The 22,287-nt window shown below is 37.2% G+C and overlaps 1 protein-coding gene across 6 annotated transcripts; it reads left to right on the top strand.

Moving 5' to 3' along the window:
• The first annotated feature begins 209 nt into the window (after window positions 1-209).
• On the top strand, window positions 210-18,441 carry pax6a (paired box 6a). Of its 6 annotated transcripts, XM_073831467.1 has the most exons (15): window positions 210-559; window positions 3,949-4,098; window positions 6,247-6,318; window positions 6,527-6,580; window positions 7,357-7,380; window positions 9,325-9,455; window positions 9,802-9,843; window positions 9,934-10,149; window positions 10,404-10,569; window positions 14,453-14,611; window positions 14,812-14,894; window positions 16,524-16,674; window positions 16,776-16,888; window positions 17,109-17,250; window positions 17,574-18,441. In XM_073831467.1, the coding sequence occupies exons 4-15, from the start codon at window positions 6,568-6,570 to the stop codon at window positions 17,657-17,659; spliced, it is 1,326 nt and encodes a 441-aa protein (XP_073687568.1). In that variant the 5' UTR covers window positions 210-559; window positions 3,949-4,098; window positions 6,247-6,318; window positions 6,527-6,567; the 3' UTR covers window positions 17,660-18,441. The 6 variants fall into 6 exon arrangements, with proteins under 6 accessions (XP_073687568.1, XP_073687565.1, XP_073687570.1 ...); XM_073831464.1 differs by lacking the exon at window positions 6,247-6,318; XM_073831469.1 differs by lacking the exon at window positions 7,357-7,380 and having other exon boundaries at window positions 211-559.
• The last annotated feature ends 3,846 nt before the right edge of the window (window positions 18,442-22,287 follow it).

The raw sequence follows: 22,287 nt of genomic DNA, 5'->3' as shown, positions 1-22,287 counted from the left end.
TACAGTTGGTATGTATAGGTTCTCAAATCTGCACACAACAGACAGCAGTATCTTCAACTTCCCGGTTTGGAGAATGATAAATGGCGTCAATTGTGACGTGTGCCGTCACTCTAGCCAATCACTGCCAGGTTGAGGTTAATATTAAGAGAAAGTTGATGGTGAGACGAGGACGTCTTTTTTTTTTATTCCGAACCACGTTTAAAGTAAGAGGTATTTTCAACAAGACAACACAGTTAACGTGCAAGGTTTGCGTGTGTCGTAAGAAACACGAGGGAGAGTCCAAAGTTGGACGTGCTTTCATCTGTTAAATAGGGTAGTATTTTCATCAACAACACAAAGAGGGGTTTACAATCTCTCACAACTTTTCCCGTGGTTCCCTTTTTTCGGCTTGTTGGACTGGATATTATTTACTTTGGGACTAGTTTTGTGAAACGGATCCGGAGGGGTTCTCTCTAGACGCTCTTTACTCTCGTCTCGAGGCTCATTTGGAAACGTGTCTCTCATAACGAAATCACTCATATGTGATTCGCTAGCGGAACGGGCTATAGCGTTTATTGAGGTAAGTGAGTTTACAAGGTTCTAAACTGTGCTTTAAAACATGTTATGGCATCAGATTGTTGCGCTGACATCATTTAGGTGTTAATATCGAGCAATAGGCTACCTATCATAAATATGACTGCCATGCAGAACTTTTTTTCCCTCTGAAAATATTCCATTAAATTAGCCTAGTTTATTATTCTTTAACACTTGATAGACGTTTTGACATCATGCCAGTCAACTGCTTTATGTGTAACGTAATTTCATTTAATTGGCTTGTAAAGTCGTTTGTAAACTGGACATCCTCACGAGGAATGATTATGAGTAATGTTATCTGTCAGATAAGAAGTTAAACACAGTTTAATCAGTTAAATAAGTTACAACTTTGTTTTCATTATTATTTATAGCAATGCGTTTTCATTATTTTAAAAATCAAGGACGTCGCGCATCAGTAAAGCTTTGCTTTATATTACTAAATAAACAAAATAAACGTATTTTAGTTAGTTTATACCTTTACTACAGAATAAAATTAGTGTCTACATAAAATAAAAATGTTTAGTACTACTAAAATTAACATTAAATTAATAAATAAAAACAATGGATGCTTGCCACAAATTTATATTTTCTATACAGGAATATATTAATTAAGGATTTGTAGAAGAAATATTTTGAGTAGTACAATCAATGGCTACTATGCAAATTACACTTTTCAACAAAACAGTCGTTAGAAATTCATTTTAAGATTAACATTTCAATTTGACCTGCAATACATAAACCTTGCGTTAAATTAAGATTACATCGTCCATAAATTATGTCAAAACTGAAACACTTTGTGTTTTCGAAATAATTGAATTCTTACACTTCACGCAGCTTTTTAGAAATCCACATTCAATAACTAATTAAAAACTAAATAAAAATAAAACCTTAAGGCTGCAAAACATTTCTCCTGTAGCCTATACTCGCCTAACGAGCAAAAGGCAGAACGGAAGTAACAATTAAAATTAAAATTAAAATTTCAGCCTATTATCAGACAAAGTCTGTCTATTATAGCCTACCTAATGAAATGGAGCAATGGGTAAATTGCTTCTTTTGGATCATGGCGCCTAGAGTTACCCTACACAGAAGGGCCCTTTGCCAGTGCGGTGCATGGCCGATGTCGCTGTGGGCAACCACACCAAAAAACTTTGGCAGGCCCCCTCCCCCCAGAACATGGTGACTGGATGTGGGGCTTGCACTGGCCATAACGATAAACTTTTCCAACATTGCCTTAATAAGAGCCGGTCTCTCTCGCTCTCTCTATACACATCTCTCTCGCTCGCTCGCTCGTTCGCTCTGACGTCAGCTGCATTCACTCATTTCCCCGCCCCTTATTATTATTATTTTTCTCCCTGTTGAATACTTTTAGTGAGAGGCGAGGCACCGTCTATTTTGCCTGAGGGAAATAGCGACAAGATTAGGGTCTTTTTCATGACCAAACACCACTGACTGCTAATCCGAACTGTGCTAATTGATGGGAGGACTACAAGAGTCCATCCGTGTGAAAAGTCTGGAGCTAGTCAAATATTTGATGTCGGCTAGCCTTTTAAAAATAGGTTGTATGTGGTTTAACGATAGAGCAAGTGTATTTAGCGAGTTTTAGTCTTTCTTTCTTTTTAAAAAATATAGCAAACGTTTCAATTAGAACGAAAATAGTTCCACGGTGTGATGCCATGGAATCTTCCATATACACAACTTTTTACTCTCCAATTAGTTTTAGGTTCTGAAGAACCTAAAACGAAACAATAACTTTGAAAAAAAAAAAAAAAAACAGAGCTAAAAATAAGGTCAAAACTGCTCTATTTTAAGGACAGCCATCAATTAGCTTGCTACTAATATTTTAAACAGGATGGAATCGTTTAACACACACTCAATAACTAAAAATACGCATTTGAATGTCGGTACAGTAGCACAACATGTTGCATTTCAAGCTGAACTTTCACCTCCCAGGAACCAGCTAAACTTTAAATGGGATGTAGCGGGAAATTATTCGAAAATATCAAACGGCGTGGCGGGGTCGCACCGCAGGACCCGAGATGACAGTGCATGACGGTCGCGCCAGCTCATTATCCGACTCCCATTCAAGCGGCCTTTCATTGCGATGCAGACTCTTTGGCAGTGTCGTTTGTTTCCTCATTGTGCTATAGTGGGGAATGCAATGGTTGTCAGAGCTAGCATTCACTTTGGCGATAGTTTATTGATGAGCTCCGACTTTTAGCACTTTTCACATGTCAAAACGAAGTCAAGTGTATGCAACCACAGCTTAATTTTATGCTCCGTGCGTCCCAACACATTTTGTCTCTCTTTAAAGCTGTCCCACCATGCTATACGTACCCCCTCCCCTCTCCATTTCTTGTATCCCAACCCGGAATCTATTCCACTCCAGTGAACGGGTGGAACACCCCAAGCTGCGAGTGGCGAGCTGAGAGTGCAGCGCATGTAACCTCGAACACAGGCGCGGAGGGGTTGCTTTGGAGTTTACCGAGGTGTGTGCTAATGTCCAAGCAATCAACAAATGTAGTTTAAGTGTCCGGCCATGGACGTAATGATATTTTCATTTCCCCCTTGGCAACCCACGACACAGAGTTTCTTTTTCTCCCGCTGAAAAACGACAACAAATCACGCTATTAATGTAAATAGTATGGGGTCTCCCTACTGATCGTTGAACGCACGCCGTAAAGGCGGATGACATTCTCAGACACCAAGTCAACAATGACACGTGGAGAAAGTTTGGGCTCGTTTCAATTGACAAGAGTAGCGTAAACGGACACAATAATAACGAAGCATTAGTAATAAAGCAGGTCAATATTTAAAAAAGCTTACTTATATACAAAAAATTGTTTCGTTTAATATTTGACAACAGTTAAGTACTACCATAGCAGTTCTCATTAAAATATTGGCAAAAAAAAAAAAAAAAAAAAGCTTTAGCATGGTACTTCCTGGTACTTTTTTTCAAAGTGTCTAGTCACGCAGAGTTCAATAACGTGAACGCCCAAAGGCATTTCAATGGACAAATTATGAAGAGAATCATATGCTTATGAGGAGAGATTAAGTAGGGTTGAAAACTAGCTTTTTGCTCGGCCCCGTTTCCCGCTCTGTCACCGGGGCAGAAGGAAGTGTTTTGCTGGGAGATGATGACAGAGGTCAGGCTCAGCTAATGGGCCACTGAAGAGGAGAGGAGGCGAGGCACAGACCAGGAACACATACATTAATACACGAGTGCTATCACCAATCAGCATAGGTGCGCGCCCTCTCTCTCTCGCTCCCTCTCCCTCTCGTTCCCCCTCTCTCTCACTCACTCCCACGAGCGCACATTTTTCAGTCTAGCGCAGTCTTGACATCCCATTTTATTGTCAATCTCTGTTTCCTTCGCAGGGAATTTAAATTTTCCACCCGAGATCAGTTGGAAACTATAAAAGACAAACTGTTTGAGGACGATTTTCTAGAACTTCAGACTCTTCTCCTTATTGTAAACGAAGTGTATCAGCGAGGATACGAAGGCTGTTGGAACTATGCCTCAAAAAGGTAAGTTAAGATTTTTGTATCTTTTGAGGAACTTGCACGCATATGCACCACTTACTAAGCTTACTAAATGTACACGCCATCTTTACAAAAATTTAAAATAAAAGCTAGTCGTTTGTAAATAATAAATATAAAGCTATTTATGGCCTTGAAAAAAACTGTTTACCAAAACAAAAACTTTCAACGAAAAGCACGAAACAGTAAAGCTGCCTCGTGGTGTCAAACTCTATCAAGGATTTTCACCGACGCTCTTTGCCTTTTTATGCTGTAGCTACGTCGAGTTTTGTGCCAAGCAAAGTTCTTATTTATGACAGCGGAAAGCAAAAAGTCACAGTAGGCCAAGACCGCGATCAGTCCTGAAAATGGGAACGCAATGACCCGATGAGGTGGAGTGTCAGGTTGAATCACACCATCACATTCAGCCGGGCGCCAGCAACCAAATCGCACCGTGAACTTGGTGTTTTGCTTCTCAGTCAGGGAAACGCTGCCTGCTTTGTCCCAGACTAACTATTAAAATTGTGAAATTACATTAATGTTTAAACTTAAAACTTAACAGTTATGGTTACTCCATTTTGTTGTGTAGCTTGTATTAAAAACAAACAAAAATATTATCGATATTGCTTTTGTATCTAATCTAAATCTGTGTATACGATGATTTTTAAAAAGCTTAAATTAAACATTGACAGCTATGATGTGAAATTAAATTCTACGTCTCTATTTTGATTTTGCGGTGGCAGTTTTTTCTACATTACAGGCTACATCGTTTTATAAATTTGTTGTGATATAAATCACAATCGTTTTCAACTTTCTAAACTTTACAAGAATTTAATTTCCGCAGAATATTAAAGGCCAAAATAAGTGTGCTTAATTAAGAGCCTTCATGTTGCACATTAGAACTAACAAAATGCAGATTAGGCCCTGTCAATTACAGATAGCACTATTAAAACAGATCATTAACTAAAAAGATCCTTAAAAAGCCCACGTGGGAAAGAAATACTGAATTGTTTACTTCGTATAAAATGTAATCATGACATTAAAAATGTCTATTTGCAATTATTTTGAATTGTAATTTCTAGCGAAATGTGAGAAAATTGCATTTTAATATAATAAATATATTTAAAGAGTTAGAAATAATTTCAAAAAGCAATTCAGTAAAATATATGTGTTTTAAATATAAATGTAATTTTGTGAAACACGTGCAACGCTGGCTGGCGATTGGTGAATGTATTTATTTGTTGCTGTGCACTGTAAACCGCGCACACAATCCATCTACTTAAAAAGAAAAAAGAAGAAAAAAAAATCAAAGCAGTGAGTATTTCGTCAGTGGCCTCCTTTTCGGTAAATGTATTGAATGGGTTCTTTATTGCAATTGTCTTTTACCAATTGAGCTCCCCACTGCGCTGTTGTACATTTTTTACAGCCCTTAACGACACATACCAGTAACACAATTACCTCCAGATACTTATAACAAGAAATTACTTTTCTATTTCGCGCAACGAGACAAACAAAAAGGCATTGAGGTAACGGGCACCGGGTCATAGTGAGAGCTGCACTGGCTGTTGCGGGCGAAGGGGGGTATATGCTGGACCGGGTGTAGGAGGAGAAGAAGAAGGGGGGCTCGCTCCCTTCAGCTCTTTGTATTTTCTGAGAGTTGTTGGTACGTTTAGTTGGAAGCGGTGTAGCTAGTTAGGGAGCCCGGGTTTTACTCTCTGGGTTTTGGTGTAGAGGGAGAAAGAAAGCTATTGTTTAATTTCAGCGGGGCTTTGTCGGGGACCCCTCACCCCCTCCTGGCTTTACTTTTCCAGCGCAGCCAGGCGAGGTAGACAGCGTGTGTCACCAGAACAGAGTATCTTGAAGGAGAGGGAAAAAAGTAGGCCTTGCCCACAACATTTGAAGTTTTCTAATCACGAAGGTTAGGGAAAAGCAGAGGTACAAGTCGAAAATAATTTGTATAGCTTAATAATAGTTTGAATAAACAATTTTAACCAACGAAAAACTAAAAAAAAAACTAAAAAAAAAAAAAACTAAAAAAAAACTAAAAATTATTAGTCATAAAAACACCATCCTAAAAAGCTAATATTAGATTTAGTTGTAATGCTAAAGAAATAATTACGGATAGGTGTACTAATAAATTGTTTTGCTTTGTCCTAGGGATATTTTAATAGAGTGAAGCAGATGAGAGTCTATAAATTGTTTTAAGCGGACAGTCAACTCTGTTTCCAGGCAAGTTTAAATCCTGGACATAAGTGTATTTGTGGAGACAGTATTTTTGTTCTCACTTTTTGCAGCATGAATGCAAAAATTGTGAGGCTTCAGCTCACACAATTATTGTCCGTAACTTTTTGTACACAAGACTTACACAATGCACTGCAATACACTTGTTTTAAAAATGTGAAACTGACCATTATTATTGGTTTTTCATGACTATTAGAATACTATAACCGGGCCACGTGGGAGTCTGGCGTCGCGTCCATGATGCAAAACAGTAAGTGGTGATCTTTTCTCTTTCTTTTAATCTGAAATGCGTTTTTGTTATTAAAAAAAGAAAGGTGTGCGAGGGAAAAAAATGAGAGAAAAACGCGAGGGGCGTCTAGCCAGCAAAGCATTTGTTTTGGTATATTAGTGAAGGCAGTTTACACTGTATGTCAGGGGTGTTGGGCGTGTGCATGCTGCCAACATTTTTGCCTGTCATTCATGCAGCTCCCTCAAAGTAGCTAAACCCTGCAGCTAAAAGTTATTGCTTAAGCCTGACTATAACATTTTTACATTTTGTTTAAAATACAGGCTACATTTGAGAGAGCAAAAGTAAGAAATTCCTTTAAAAAATCACATGGAAGCCTGCATAGCTGCACAACCTAGTTAGAGTGTCTAACCCATATGCTCTTTGCATAATTGTGTGTGCCTGTGTGTGTTAGAGAGAGAGAGAGAGGATGTTTCTGCTTGACTTGCTTTTAAATAATTGCTGAATTAATGTTAGCATCGGCGGCCAATCCACCTAGTCCATTAGCAGAGACGAAATTGACATTGCATGATTCTGATGGAACGTCTATCATGTTTATGAAACACCGCGAGAGTGAAATAATAGACTGAGCTTTGATGCAACATTGAGTGTTGTAGAGCATGAATAAATTACATGCGCGGATGTATCTGTGTCTTTGAGATGTGTGAAGGCACAACATATACTTAGGCATTTGTGGAAAGTACTGCGCAAGTTATGATTACAATAAATGAGACATATTTTCTCTCTTAATGCTGGACAAGAGGTGTATGACATCTGTAACGAAGGTGTGTTGAATGTCATCCTCTCATTTCTATTGCTTGTATTGTTGTAAGTGTCGGTTATTTGCTCTGTCCTCATACTAACGACTGGTGTACTGTTTTAGTCACAAATTTTTGACGTCCATTAACGGAGCACTTAAATCTGGGTCAGTTGAAGTGGAGCACATTATACATATGAGCGATAAATAAAAAAATGGATATTCCCACATTTTTAACAACGTTATTTCTAAAATATTACGCGGTGAAAAAGTCGTGGGGACAAGGTGTTATTGTATACAAGTGATGTCCCGCGTGTATTACTAAAAAGATATCATTCGGGTTAGGCCTTTGGTTTGTTTAAAGGTCACAGGCGGCAATCCAAGCTTTGTGCTAATAACTCTTGGGTGTATATAGAGAGGAGCGTCCAAATTGACACCATATGTCTTCTTATTAATTGATTAGAAACAGAGTACCGCGCACGCAATGATTGCCACTGGGCGAGACCGACACCATTCACCGTGGGGAATTATAGAACGATTAAGACTTAACCTTTCAAGCGAAAGTTTGATTTTATATCCTAATCTGCGTGTTGGCGAGCTCAAATCGAGTGGGTGCATTTTAAAGCCATACGGCATTTGACTTCAAAGCTAATAAATCTAAATGTGTTTATTACGGGGCGGCGGATTGACTAATTTCGACTCGTAAAGGAGATATGGATTTTGTTTCCGCCTTTAAGTGTGCTAGAAATATATATTATTAAGAAGTAAAACATTCAAAATTTATATTTCGCTCTGCAGATATATTATGCATAAACCTACAGAACAAAACAGCATCCCGCAGACCCCCAGTGCGTAAATATAGGCAACGGAGGTTTGTCACTTGGGAAAAAAAGAAATGTCACTTTTAATATATTAAGGGCGATGCGCGCCCCCGTGAACGTCCACGCGCACAGCCCCTGGCTACCTTAAAATTAAGCTTCCCTTAAAGGGGAAATGAGTAGAGTCCAATTTAGTCTGAGTGATATCCAAATGCAGACAGAAAGGGTCGTTTTATCATGCTACTATTTGTCGTGACGATGCGATTTTCAAAAGCAGAGCGATGTCATAAAGTGACATGCCTGCCACAAGTGCTCCAACTGATCTTTTCAATTAGCCTTCCATGCATGATCCAGGGCGACTTCCGCCTATTTCCAGAAATTAAGCTCAAACTTGACGTGCAGCTAGCTTTATTTTAAAGACAAATGTCAGGCAGGCTCATCATATTTTCCCCCTCTTCTATATTTGGAGCTTATTTATTGCAAAGGAGCTTGTGCTCTTGGACTCAATTTAACGCGAGGCTTCGGAGGGAAGGGAGCTGAGAAGTAAAGCAAACCGGGAAGGCTGCTTTTCCGTTTTGGCTTCAGGTTTGGTGCCTTTGGTCTGCTTTTTAGAGGCTTTTCCAGTAAATGCTGTGCCTTGGTTGATGCTTTATTTTCTTTGCTTTTTAAAAAAAAAGTTGTTTTACTTAAAGTGAGGCTATGGTTTAAATCATGGCAGCGTTTAAGAAGTTTTAATATAATGCCACAAAATAGCATTACGCCATCTGATCCGTTTAAGGCTTTGCAAAGATGCGCAAATCTCGGCTCAGTGGGTTGAAGATGTTTTGCTCCAGATCATACCAGAGCGCTGACGCTTAATCAATGTTCTGCATGTGTAATTATATTACAATTGTGCATTAGGAGATTATGATATTACCAGCACATCTGGAGAACAGCCGAAAACATATGACTGCTGAACAACAGCAATAATGACCGGCTATGCTGATTTAAAAGCGATTTACTCTGAATATTGAGATTTGTTGACAATGCTCTTGTAATGCTTGACTCATTTTAGACAATCGCGACCTGAAAGCTTCTATTACAAACAGCTGTGATTGGATTGTTTAAATAGAGTCTGCTGGGGATTTACAACGGGATCTTACCTTCTTTTTTAGGTCACAGTGGAGTGAACCAGCTCGGCGGTGTGTTCGTCAACGGCAGACCGCTGCCCGACTCCACAAGACAGAAAATAGTTGAACTCGCTCACAGTGGTGCGCGGCCGTGTGACATATCCCGGATTCTGCAGGTGATGAGAATGCATGTTTTCCGTTCATGTGAACTTTTCACCAAACATTCAAATATTTTTACAGTAATTTTTGTGCTTTCATACTTACATTTTGTTTCAGCTGTACAGTATTTTTTATATAATATTAAAACAGTCCTTGCATAATGCCAGCGAACAAGGATTCATTTCAAATTCATTTTGGAATGCTTAAACAGCGGTCTTGTGGAATGGATCGAAGCACTTCTCATTTTTCCCCCCATTTGGCAATTTTTAAAAATTGGCGACCGACATGCATTTTAAAAAGTGCATACTTTCTCGTACCACTGAAGACGTATTTTTCGTGTTAAAGGTATTTCTTGTGTTATAGACCCATGCTGATGCAAAAGTCCAAGTGCTGGACAATGAAAACGTAAGCTTATCATTGCTTGCAGCATACACTTAACATTTCACACTAGTCTTAAATAATGTATGTGAATTGTTTCTTTTGTTTTCCATCTAGGTGTCCAACGGCTGCGTGAGCAAAATCTTGGGTAGATACTATGAAACGGGCTCCATCAGACCCAGGGCGATCGGAGGAAGCAAACCACGAGTAGCGACTCCCGAGGTAGTCGGCAAAATTGCCCAGTACAAGAGGGAGTGTCCGTCAATCTTCGCGTGGGAAATCCGAGACAGGCTGCTATCAGAGGGGGTCTGCACAAACGACAATATACCAAGTGTAAGTTATGCGTGATAGTTTGATGCACTGTTTAAAAAGCATGCACTAATGACCTTGAACGTGAACGTTCTCCAACATCGGTCTTCCCCGGCCGCTGCCGTAATCTCCTCTTCACCAGAGGACAATGCAATGCGATGTAATGCTCTGGCATGTAGGCCTGTGCAGAAATGGGGCCAAATGTTCCAAAAGCCAACATGCCACATCGCGGATGCGCTCTTTAATTAATGTGCCGCATCTTTGGGTTCGTCTTTCAGGTGTCATCGATAAACAGAGTACTGCGCAACCTGGCTAGCGAAAAGCAACAGATGGGCGCAGATGGCATGTATGAAAAGCTGAGGATGCTGAACGGTCAGACCGGCACGTGGGGGACCCGGCCGGGCTGGTACCCCGGAACCTCAGTGCCAGGACAGCCCAATCAAGGTATGGCTATTTTACTTTCCATAGACGAAGGTTGTGTCAAAAGGGGTTTTGGAATTTGGTTTAAATTTGGTTATTTTGCAACTTGGTAAAAAACTTATAATTAATCACTATTTACAGAGATGAAACAATTCATTTAATATTAATAATAAAAGTTCCGGTTTTTATTCCATATGCTTCTAAATATTATTAAACGGGATTACATGCATGTTACACGATACTTAATGTACTTGAATGTAATGCCGTTTGAATTATTAAATACATTATATGCCATAACTATATAATAACTATATTAATGACTTTAAAATTAGCTACTAATAATAACGCGAGTTGCAATCCACCTGCACAGTTCTTAAAGAACGCGACATCAAAATAAACAATGAACAGTGTGTGGATTCCCCGCGCAAAATATGTTTCTGTCACACAGAAAAATGTGTTATGGGAACAGTTCTGTCGCTATGTAATAGCTCATTAGAGAACGTTTTGTTTCCCATTAAGGCGACATAAATACGCGTTTAGTTTGAGGAGACAGCTGTGGAAATGTTCCACCGGAGACACCCTGGACATGATATGGCAACGTCTGCCAATTAGACTTGTCACTGTTATAGGCGCTACACAACGAAAGACAGACATATAAAAAGATATGACAAACAGAGAATTAATGTCTGTGTAATATCGGCCTGTCAAATCATTGACTGCTTTTCAGCAACTAGGCTACCTCTTGTGAAGAAAAAAAATCAAAACATAACTCACATGAGCAAATTACGTTAAATAATATTTAACTTGTTTTCATGAATAAATTTAGACATAATTACTTAAAATACAGTGCAGGACGCATATGGATTAATTTGACGTATTACATAACCTACATATTTAATAGTTTATTGACATGTTGCCTCACACGCACTATGTTTGAGACGAAAACTTTAAAAAAAAAAAATGCTTATTTGTTTTATTCTGTGGATTAATTGCCAGCACTCTAGCCTAAAGCATCTAATTTGTTACGACAAATAGTATAAAACCAAACAAAATACGCAACAACAATCAATCCGACAGGCGATTTTTATGCGAGTCTACAAACATAATGCTTTTTGTTAGTTGCTAGCTAACCTGTTTCTATCATTTCGAAGTCCACTCCCAAAGTAGGCTATTAGTCAGGGTGAGGTTTCTGAGCGAGACAAATATGGTCGCAATCTGATGAATGTCACGCAACACTGAATAAAACAGCGGATTCATCTGGGCTGACAGGACGCTAAAAGAGACAACTCTATCGCATTCAGAGGACTCATAGCAGCCCCTCCCATCCGCCATAGGCTCAGGGTGCTAAAGCCATCTAAAGGATTTGGACACTTTCGCTTTTCCAAGGGTCCTCGCATGTTTTGACCAAGGCCTCCACAGCTGAAAGATGCCGCGGTTGTTTTGCCACCTTTTTGCTCGCCTTCCGCCTCACCGGTTACGACAACGCCCCAATGAGGAATGATTTTATTTCCCAGCGCCTTTCTTTTAGAGAAAACAAATTCGAAATCTGGCGACAGTTGGTCAGGCTTTTGAGAACAGGCCACACATTCGGATTAGCTCTTGAAAAGTGTGGATACTAAACACAAAGAGCTTTTAAAACTTTCGTAGAACATAGAAATGCACCGTCTTTGAAAAATAAGTAACTTGGAGAAGAAAAGGAAAGCTAGTAGACTATTATTTATTACGCTACATGCCTGTCAGTAGAAGAGTAACAATGTCTAATAGATCATATCAACAAAGTATGGAAAAATACATTTTTGACACATTTTCCAATGCTTATATGTGCATCTTATGAGCTTCATTTTAGGTTCTAATTTAATTATTTTTACTCGCAGCTCAGCACCTCCAGAAAATATGTGACCCTGGACAATAACCCACTCACAAAGTAGCAGGGGTATATTTGTAGCAATAGCCAACAATACATTGTATGGTTCAAAATGATCTATTTTTCTTTTACGCCAAAAATCATTCAGATATTAAGTAAAGATCATGTTCCATAAAGACATTTTGTAAATTTCCTATCGTAAATATATCCAACCTTAATTTTTGCTTGGTAATATGCATTGCTTAGAACTTCATTTGGACAACTTTAAATGCGATTTTCTCAGTATTTAGATTTTATTTGCACCCTCAGATTCAAGATTTTAAAATAGTTGCATCTCAGCCAAATATTGTCCTTTCCTAACAAACCATACATCAATGGAATGTATGTATAAATCTCAATTTTAAAAAACTGACCCATATGATTGGTTTTGTGATCCAGGGTCACATATATCTAAAATAACGTACAGATTAGGCAAATCATATACCTCCAAAAGTACAAGAAATCTGGCCTAAATTTCGTAACACAGTGGTTAAATAATTTAACCCCACATTGTATTTTTACTCCATGAATGGCCCAATGAAACAAACTGTTTTTCAAAAATAACCAAATAAATAAATAGATGCATTCTGGAACTTTGGAGTATTTTTTTTGAATGATTCAATTTTTCCTAAGGTAGCTGTAAGTAAAATGATAACTGATAAAATAATTTAATTTATAATTTTCTTTTTTATTGGACTAAATCAGTGGATCAGCTGTAACCAATGGGAAACTACGGAGGCAAAACAAATTTAATTAAAAAAAAAAAATCTTTTTTTCTGAGTTAGTTGTAGGGAAAATGGAATGATAACTAATAAAATAATTAAATGTATGCTAATCAGATACCTTTAAAAAAAAACACGCTCTGTGTTTACAGGTCCTGTCAGCATTGTTCAATACATTCATAATAGACCCATTAAATATTAAATAATCCAAACTATGGCAGGTTATACTTGACTTCCTTGTATAGGACACAGAAATCCTCTTTTAAAGGTCTAACTTGGTGCCCATGTGACTATTTACACCACCACCCATGTAAAAATCCAAACGTTTGGGGTTTTATTAATATCTTACGACTCTCTGCAAAATATCTACAAGTTTCTTTAGACTTTTCAAAGTCCAAAATACATTTTAGTCTCAAATGTATCTGGTGAGATGGGTTAATGAGGCACTGGTGTCCAACAACGCAGCAGGTTAAAGCTTATCGACTCACAGTTGGCACTCCCATCCCCTTGTCTGTGACAAACAAGAGCCTTCGTATTTAGATGTCTCATTCACGGTGGCCTGGCTGTTTTTCTTCCAGTGCCTATAAGAAGTATAAATCCTAAGCGAGGTTGAACGGGCCGGCCCTAGGGACAGTGATTAATGACAGTAGAGCATAAAGGTTAACACGCCGAGCTGAAAAGTCTGTTGACTGGAATCCTTGTGCTACAATGACTGCTTGAGAGAATCCTTTTGTCGGCCGGTCCAATTGTGTCCTCAAAATTCAACCCACGAAAGTTTGCCATCCGTCCTCCCAGCGAGTATTTAAGAGTTACCCTTACTCTCCCGCATTGTGTGGCTGTGAAAGCATCCCTCTCCTATTCAAGTATTGGTGGTCACCTCAATAGCTCTGCAAACGCCCATATGGTGGCCGTAGCTTAATTGAAGAACTCGGGAATGAAAAGGGGGGGGGGGGGGGTGTTTGGTTTTTAAAAACATTTCAGAGGATCTGAAAAGCTTTCTGGGACATTTTAGCGCATTTCTGTATAGCCCTCAAGCTCGTCAGCCTTTGTGACTCGATGCTGAAAGATCTAAGTGAGCGTGCTCGAAATGTTTTCCCACAACATCACAGAGGGCGATACAGTAGCCTACGAAATGCTCGGCTAAGTTTTGAACAAATTCTCCCTATCTAAATTTGACAGGCAAACCATAATATGTTTTAATTAAAGCCTAGAGTCCAAACAGAGAATGAGAAGTGTGAATAAACAGAACAAACTTACATTTCATAATTCCTTTCCTTTCCAGATGGCTGCCAACAATCAGACGGAGGCGGTGAGAACACAAACTCAATAAGCTCCAATGGAGAGGATTCGGATGAGACCCAAATGAGGCTTCAGCTGAAACGAAAACTGCAAAGAAACCGCACATCTTTCACACAAGAACAAATAGAAGCACTTGAAAAAGGTAAACATGAAGATAAGAGCTACTATGAAAGCATCTGTAAACTAGCTACAACTTAACAGTATAAGCACACTTAATTTTAATAAAGAAACTGCGTTGAAAACTTTTTTAGGATAGATTTTAATGGATTGCTAAATTACTCTGCATGATGGAACTGCACAGAAAATGACTCATGACATGACGTTTTTTAATGTTTTCACCAGAGTTCGAGAGAACGCACTATCCTGACGTTTTCGCACGAGAGAGACTAGCTGCGAAAATAGATTTACCGGAAGCAAGAATACAGGTGAGCAAACTTTTTTTCCTGCATTTTTGAAAAGCAGCTTAAAAAAAGTTTTCTAGTTTACACTTACAATATTTATTTCCAGGAGATATGCATTTAAAGACAATATATAAATTGATATTGATATTTATTGCACTACAAAGATATTTGTCCAATCAAATGTTCTGTGTAATAATGTCCTGGCCACTAAAACCACTTACTATTTATATAAAAATAAACTGAAATAAAGAAATATAGAAAGAATGAACAAATTAACAAACTAACTTGGAAATACCTCAACACGGGAATGGAAACTGCCATCAAGTAGCCAAAAAAAATAAATAAATAAAATAAAAATAAAAAGTTTTATATTTTGCTAGTTTACATTGACAAAATTAATTTTTGTCCAAATAAATGTTACTAAAACCACCTACTATTTATAAATAAAAAATAAAATAAAATGAAATACATAAATATATACATAAACAAACTTGTTAACATGGGAAAGAAAACTGTCAAGGTAGCAAAAAAAAAAGTGCAAGGCAGCGTAGTAAAAAGCAGATGCAAATTGCAAATGTTCTCTATAAGAATCTCCTGACTATTACCACCTACTATTTATATAAAAGTAAATAAATAAAGAAAGAACTTGGAAATACATCAACATGGAAAAGAAAACTGCCATTAATTAGCAAAAAAAAAAAAAAAAGGGAAAGAAAAGTGTAAGGCAGCCTAGTGAAAAGCCGTTTTATAAGGAAGTTTTATACTTTGCTAGTTTTTGTTGACAAAATTCACTTTTAGGAGATATGCATTTAAATAAAACATATAAAAAAAAAAAAATTGTATGATGATATTTATTGCACTACAAAGATTTTTGTCCAAACTAATTTATAAGAATCTCCTGGCCACTAAAATCACCTACTATTTATGTAAAATAAAATAAATAAATGAATAAATAAATAAAAATAAATAAATAAATAAATAAATTAGGAAATACGTCAACACAGTGCAATGCAGTGAAAAGCAGTTTTATACTTTGCTAGTTTACATTGAAAAAGCTCATTTTTAGGAGATATGCATTTAAATAAAATATATATTTGATATTAATTGCACTACAAAGATTTTTGTCCAATCCAGTATTCTTTATATAAGAACATCCTGCCCACTAAAACCACCTACAATTTATAAAACAAAAAATAAATAAATATAAAAAATAAATACTTCAATAAAAACTAGGAAATACGTCAACACGGGAAAGAAAACTGCCATCAAGTAGCAAAAAGAAAACTGCAAGGCAGCTTAGTGAAAAGCAGATTTCAAGAAAACAAACACGTTTTTAGGAGATATGCGTTTAAACAAATTATATAGAATAAAATATTTATGACTCATTTTGCACTACACAGATTTTATTTGTCCAATCAAATGTTCCGTCTACCTGCTATTTAAAAAATAAAATAAAAAATTAACTAGGAAATACGTCAACATGGGAACAAAAACCATAAAGTGATTTCATGGGTTTTCAAATAGCTAAAGATCTAAAAGGGAAAAAATAAAATACGAACGCATCCCACTTTATCTTTCCCCATCCTGCTAGATACTGATTGTTTTACACTGTTTTAAAATGTCATGATAACTAACTAAAGTACGTCCCTCCAGGTGTGGTTCTCAAACAGAAGAGCAAAATGGAGGCGGGAGGAAAAGTTAAGAAATCAAAGACGACAAGCCACGAACTCTTCGAGTCACATACCCATCAGTAGCAGCTTCAGCACTACCGTTTATCAGCCAATCCCCCAGCCCACAACGCCAGGTAAAACCTCTACAATGTTGGTTCACGAGACACTACTGAATAAATAAGTATATGTAGACTTTTTCTAGACATTTTTTTTTTTTTTTTTCTTTTTTACACAGTATCCTTCACATCAGGCTCCATGTTGGGAAGATCAGACACAGCCCTTACGAACACATACAGCGCCCTGCCACCAATGCCAAGCTTCACCATGGCAAACAACCTTCCTATGCAAGTATGTCTATGTTTATGTCTATGCTTGTCAGTTTAGTGCCTCACACTGTACTATATTGTTCTATGTTGTGCTTGCATTAGTGTTGCAAAGGATTAGTAATTTGATATTTCCGAGCGCTGTAAAAACTTATGCAACTAGAGCATACAGAACTGTAAGGCTGTTTCTATCAGAAGTGAGCGTTGCTGACAGGTCTGCCCTCTTTTTTTTACCCTTTCCACAGCCCAGCCAGACCTCATCCTACTCCTGCATGTTGCCCACTAGTCCTTCGGTGAATGGGCGGAGCTATGACACATACACACCCCCACACATGCAGGCACATATGAACAGCCAATCAATGGCCACCTCAGGCACAACCTCAACGGGTAAGCGTTTATTCGTCTACTAAATCAAAAATAAAATAATAATAAAAAAACTAAAAAATATATATTTTATTAAATTTATTTAAATAAAATATTAAATAAAAATTTGTATGCCTTTTTTTGAAGCTTAAGTCTTTCTTATTTATACAATTTTAATAAATATTTTTAACATTTAATTTATTTTATTTAAAATCTCTATTTCATATTTTGATTTGTTATATATAAAACATGCATACTGTATACATGTTTTTTTTTTTTTGAGAAATGCTTTTAACATTTCATAATACGACAAGCCTAAATATTTCCGCATTTTTCTCACGCTACAGGTCTAATCTCGCCTGGAGTGTCTGTACCAGTCCAAGTGCCAGGCAGTGAACCAGACATGTCGCAGTACTGGCCCAGACTACAGTGAGATCAAGACACACGAGAACAAAAAAGAAAAAGAAAACCGAGGAGAGGAAAAGAGAGAGGAGCTCCTTCACCTCCTGACGTCTTTCGGCTTCAAGGCAGGGCTGTTCAGCAGTATTTTACTATGGAAGGAAAAGAGGAGACTCTAAAGGACCTTTTTGTACTGGGATAGTGCCACTTCTCTATCATTCTTTGGACACAAAGACTTGAAGAATAAAAGAGGACAGACTTCTGTAAAGTGCCCGGTATTATATCGTAAAATGGAAAAAAAAATCTCTGTTTTTCAGTTTCCAACCTAAGTCATTTTGATGTATTTGTACATGTAATGGCCAATTGTATGTTATGACAAAAAAAAGGAAAAAAAAAATTAACAACCTTGGATGGACTGTCAAACCAAGTTGGTCTTGCATCGGCAAGAGGAAGATCATTTGTGCAGGCTTATTCATCGTTCTTTTTTCATCATCAGCTGATATCAAGAACTGCCCATTTCTGTTTCAAACGTGGACCTGTAGAAACAAACAATCTCTGTATCATGTCAAGACAAAAATAGCGACAGAGTTCAAAGGAAGCCAATCCAGAGTTTGTTTTCCAAAGCTTGCGGACAAAAGTAAGCTATTTGTTGAACATGGTGACTGCTGAACCGGAGGAGGAATATGTTTGGTAGTTTAAAACGGTAGATTGTGTCTTCGGTATAATTCAGTTTTGTTTATGTCAAAATGTAAGTATTTGTCTTCCCTAGAAGTCTCGCAGAACAATTTCTATAATAAAATTAATTTCATTTTATAATTCTCTGAATATTCACTACGTGCTTTTCACTGAAGGGCATGTTTTAAACATAAACAACTTGTATTTTGTTCCCCATTTTATGATAAAATCCACAGTTCATCCATGCAATCTCATACATCCTTTTCTTATCAATTATCCATTCATTTGCTAAATTTAAATGTTTAATCTTTAGCAGAATGTTCTTAAACATAAAAATGAATAATAGTAAAAGATGGCCATTTCAGCTTCTTTATCGGCAAAGACATAATAGAAAATATATTTATTTATCGTAATGATCCAAGTCTGCATTCATGATAGGCTACTACATTTCCATTCAGAAGAATCTTGAAACTCTCATATATGTGATTCTTGTGATATTTCAATAAGCCTGTTCTCTTTAAAATAACCTGCATGTTATTAATGTTGTACTATTTAAGTTAAATTGTTTCATAAAGGAATGAAAAACAAAAGAAGTGGGGTTCCATAGTCAGAAAACTCATTCACTGCTTGCTGTACATAGCTGTATGAACGCTATAGGCAGGGTTGCCAGGTCTGCGTAACAAAACCAGCAGTTGCTACTCAAAAGTAGACAAATCATGGCCAAAACTAGCCCAGTTGCATTCCGTCGGAAAGGCTATTAAAATCAGGTTTTCAGGGGTCAAAACCTGCTTTCAGGACGTCCCAAGTTGGTCGAAATCATGATTTCGCATTAACTTGTGGACTAAAAGTATCTGCCTTGTTTTTCTGTAAATTGAATGTGTCTGGCTTCCGGGCTAATCCGCTGCAAGCTATTTTTAGCTGCACAAAACTGCTTGTTTTTCTGCTTGATTTTGCAAACTGGTGTCTTACTATTTTAATTTATTATGTTAATTATGAACACAGAGGTTTGCAGTTCAAACTATTTTACAGTTTAATGAACTTTGTTATTCTTCTCGCTATTTATTTACAGTGGCCAATGAACCAGAAGTCATGCACATTCACAAAAAACGCCATATTCCTCGTTGAAAATAAGGTGGATAACAGCGTGATCTACACTGGACGCACAAAGCAACCATTGCAAATCATTTGAACTTTGTGTCAGTACTTCATAAATAGAATGAGGCGTTGGTTTACTGTCAGGGGTTTGTCATGTTGTGTAGGTCTCACTTAGTTTGAAATCGTGTCCCGGGGAACGGGGGATTTCGCTTAAACCCACAGACTAAAAGACAGCCCGAAGTATATCAACCTTATTTTTTTCCGGAAATTTAATGTGTCTGGCTTTCAACCTCATCCTCTGCCAGCTATTTTTATCTGTACAAACAGCTCATTTTGCCACTTGATATTGCAAACTGGTGTGTCTTACCATATTATTTTATTTTATCTTAATTATGAACACAGTAGATTGTAGTTCAAACAATGTTACCGTTTACTGCACTTTGTTATTCTTCTCGCTATTTCTCCACAACGGCTAATGAACCGGAAGTCTTGCACATTCATAGAAAACGCTGTAGTACTTCATGTTGTTAAATAAGGTGGATAACGTGACAAAGCAACAGCTGCAAATCATTTAAACTTTGTGGCAGTACTCAAGGCCGTAACCAGGGTTTGAAAATTAGTGAGGTCCGAAGTAAGGTGTTAAGAATTGTGCTATAATAACACCCACAAATGCACTAATAAGGTCTGTTACCATGGTAAATTTGTGCGCAAAGAGCACAATATGATTGACAGGATTGGAAAGTTCGTTTTTTCTTTAGCTGAGGGAATTTTTAGTTTATAACAAGTTATAAAAATAACGTTAGAATAATGACACTGACATAAAACTTGACAACATCTCATTTGACCGTAGATACTGAATGAGGAAAAAGCGTTTTTCTCAGGTACTGATAGAAGAGTCAACCACTTTGACGCACGTCTTTCAAAATAATAGTCTAGCGTCAGAAAAAAAAAAAACAGAATTAACTTAGGCTACGTTTATTGTTTCTTTGACTGCACACTCCGCGACCCACTCAAAACGTTTTTGCGACCCACCAGTTGAGAAACACTGCTTAATTAATGTTTTTTGATGACTTAAAGTTAACTAAAGAGCATGAGACGTCTTCCTGCTGGCCAGTAACGTTAACATTATTTGGCATAGTAGCCTATTTCATTCTGTAACAAACAGATTTGTTTTATGATATTGTTTTTGATAGTGTTATACATTTCTTTCAGATATTAACGATGATCACTGCGTTTGTCTTACCGATTGTGGTATCTTCCTGTCAGCAATTAAGTTACAGATTGTCTATAAACTTTTTTATGAATGTACAATGTTGCCAGATATTGCTACGAAAAACAAGCAATTACAAAAAGAAAGAAAAAGATATCTGAAATAAGTTCAAAGCTTGTGTTTTGTAAAGAAGATGTATCACTAACACGAACGTTCAACTTTCCACTTTATAAACGTCCCAAAGTGTCACACTAAATTGGAAAAACCAGTCAAAAAACAGGTATAGTAATTGGTGGATCTTTTTGAATATAAAAAAATGACCGAGGCTTTTTCACATCGCGCCGCTTCCAGCGTGGACAGCTGATTATAATGGGTTCTATATGTATTTTGTCACGTCCCGCCGCTCGAGTCCGGTGTGGACACGTGTAAAAGTAGCCCGATTCCGCGGGGAAACCGCGGACTTGGCAACACTGGCTATCGGCACGGATTCAAGAAACGTTTTAGAACATATTACGTTCAAAACACCTCAACGCATGTAATGTGAAAAGCAGGCTAGCGAACAAAAAGAACTCAAGCAACTGTTTACTCTAAAGAAAAAATCAAAAGCATAAAAAAAAAACAATAGATTTATCTTACCAGTAAGTGTAAGGAATGATTGCAGGGTAAAATATGTGATTTTGCCCCCTCGGGAGACCCAGCAGGGAAGGAAATGTAGGGAAGAATCCTTACAGGAGCACGGTCAGGTACGCGTGACTGCGATTGGCCTGTTCATCACGTACAGAAAATACAACTAACTTTAGGCAGGTCAACAAAAACATCTGAAAAAAGACAAAATGATACAGTAGACATGTAAAATGTGTATAATTTGCGTATGACTGCAATATATAAATAAACTGAAATGACAATCATCTAAGTTTTCCTATTGATGTAATTAGTAGGCTAAGATCTGAGTGGAAGTTAGCATTGCCAATTTGTTGAAGCTAAAGACAACAAAAAGAAACGAAGAGCTAAACTTCAAGTTGACGGTTTAAACGACCGTTGAATTTATGAGATGGCACTGTTAACGTTAGCAAAAAATGTACCATTACGTTTAGCTGTAGGTAATTCATGATAAAATATGGTGTGGGAGTTGTTGGAATTAAGTATCTATGAACTGTTTTTCCCTGTAAAAAGACGCAAAATATATTAATAGTTTAAAAACCTAGAATATTTGTGACACTGGACCACAAAAAATCATTAGGATATTAAGTAAAGATCAGGTTCCATATAGATATTTTATACATTTCCTACTGTAAATATATTAAAACATAATTTTTGATTAGTAATACGCATTGCTAAGAACTTTATTTGGACAACTTTAAAGGCGATTTTCTCAGTATTTCGATTTTTTTAGTTACAGATTCTAGATTTTCAAATAGTTGTATCTCCACCAAATACTGTCCTATCTTAACAAACTATACATCAATGGAAAGCTTATTTGTGTATGTATAAATCTCAATTTAAAAAAAACTGACCATAATTATGACTGGTTTTGTGGTCCAGGGTCACATTTATTAAAAAACAAGTTTTTTACTAAAAGTTTCTTACTCAAATACATAAGGTAAAAGTTAACTAAAGTACACACAACCCATTCATGTATAAAAGCTGGTCAGAAACAGCCTTGTTGGGGTGTGTTTTCACAC

Source organism: Garra rufa, chromosome 25 (genome assembly GCF_049309525.1).
Source record: "Garra rufa chromosome 25, GarRuf1.0, whole genome shotgun sequence".
Taxonomy (NCBI): Eukaryota; Metazoa; Chordata; class Actinopteri; order Cypriniformes; family Cyprinidae; genus Garra; species Garra rufa.
This window is presented reverse-complemented; position numbering and strand designations above follow the sequence as displayed.

Coding starts and splice junctions, on each gene's coding strand:
- pax6a (XM_073831464.1), top strand. Junction 9,844..9,933: donor AAGTGCTGGACAATGAAAAC/GTAAGCTTATCA, acceptor TTTTCCATCTAG/GTGTCCAACGGCTGCGTGAG. Junction 16,889..17,108: donor CAAACAACCTTCCTATGCAA/GTATGTCTATGT, acceptor CCCTTTCCACAG/CCCAGCCAGACCTCATCCTA.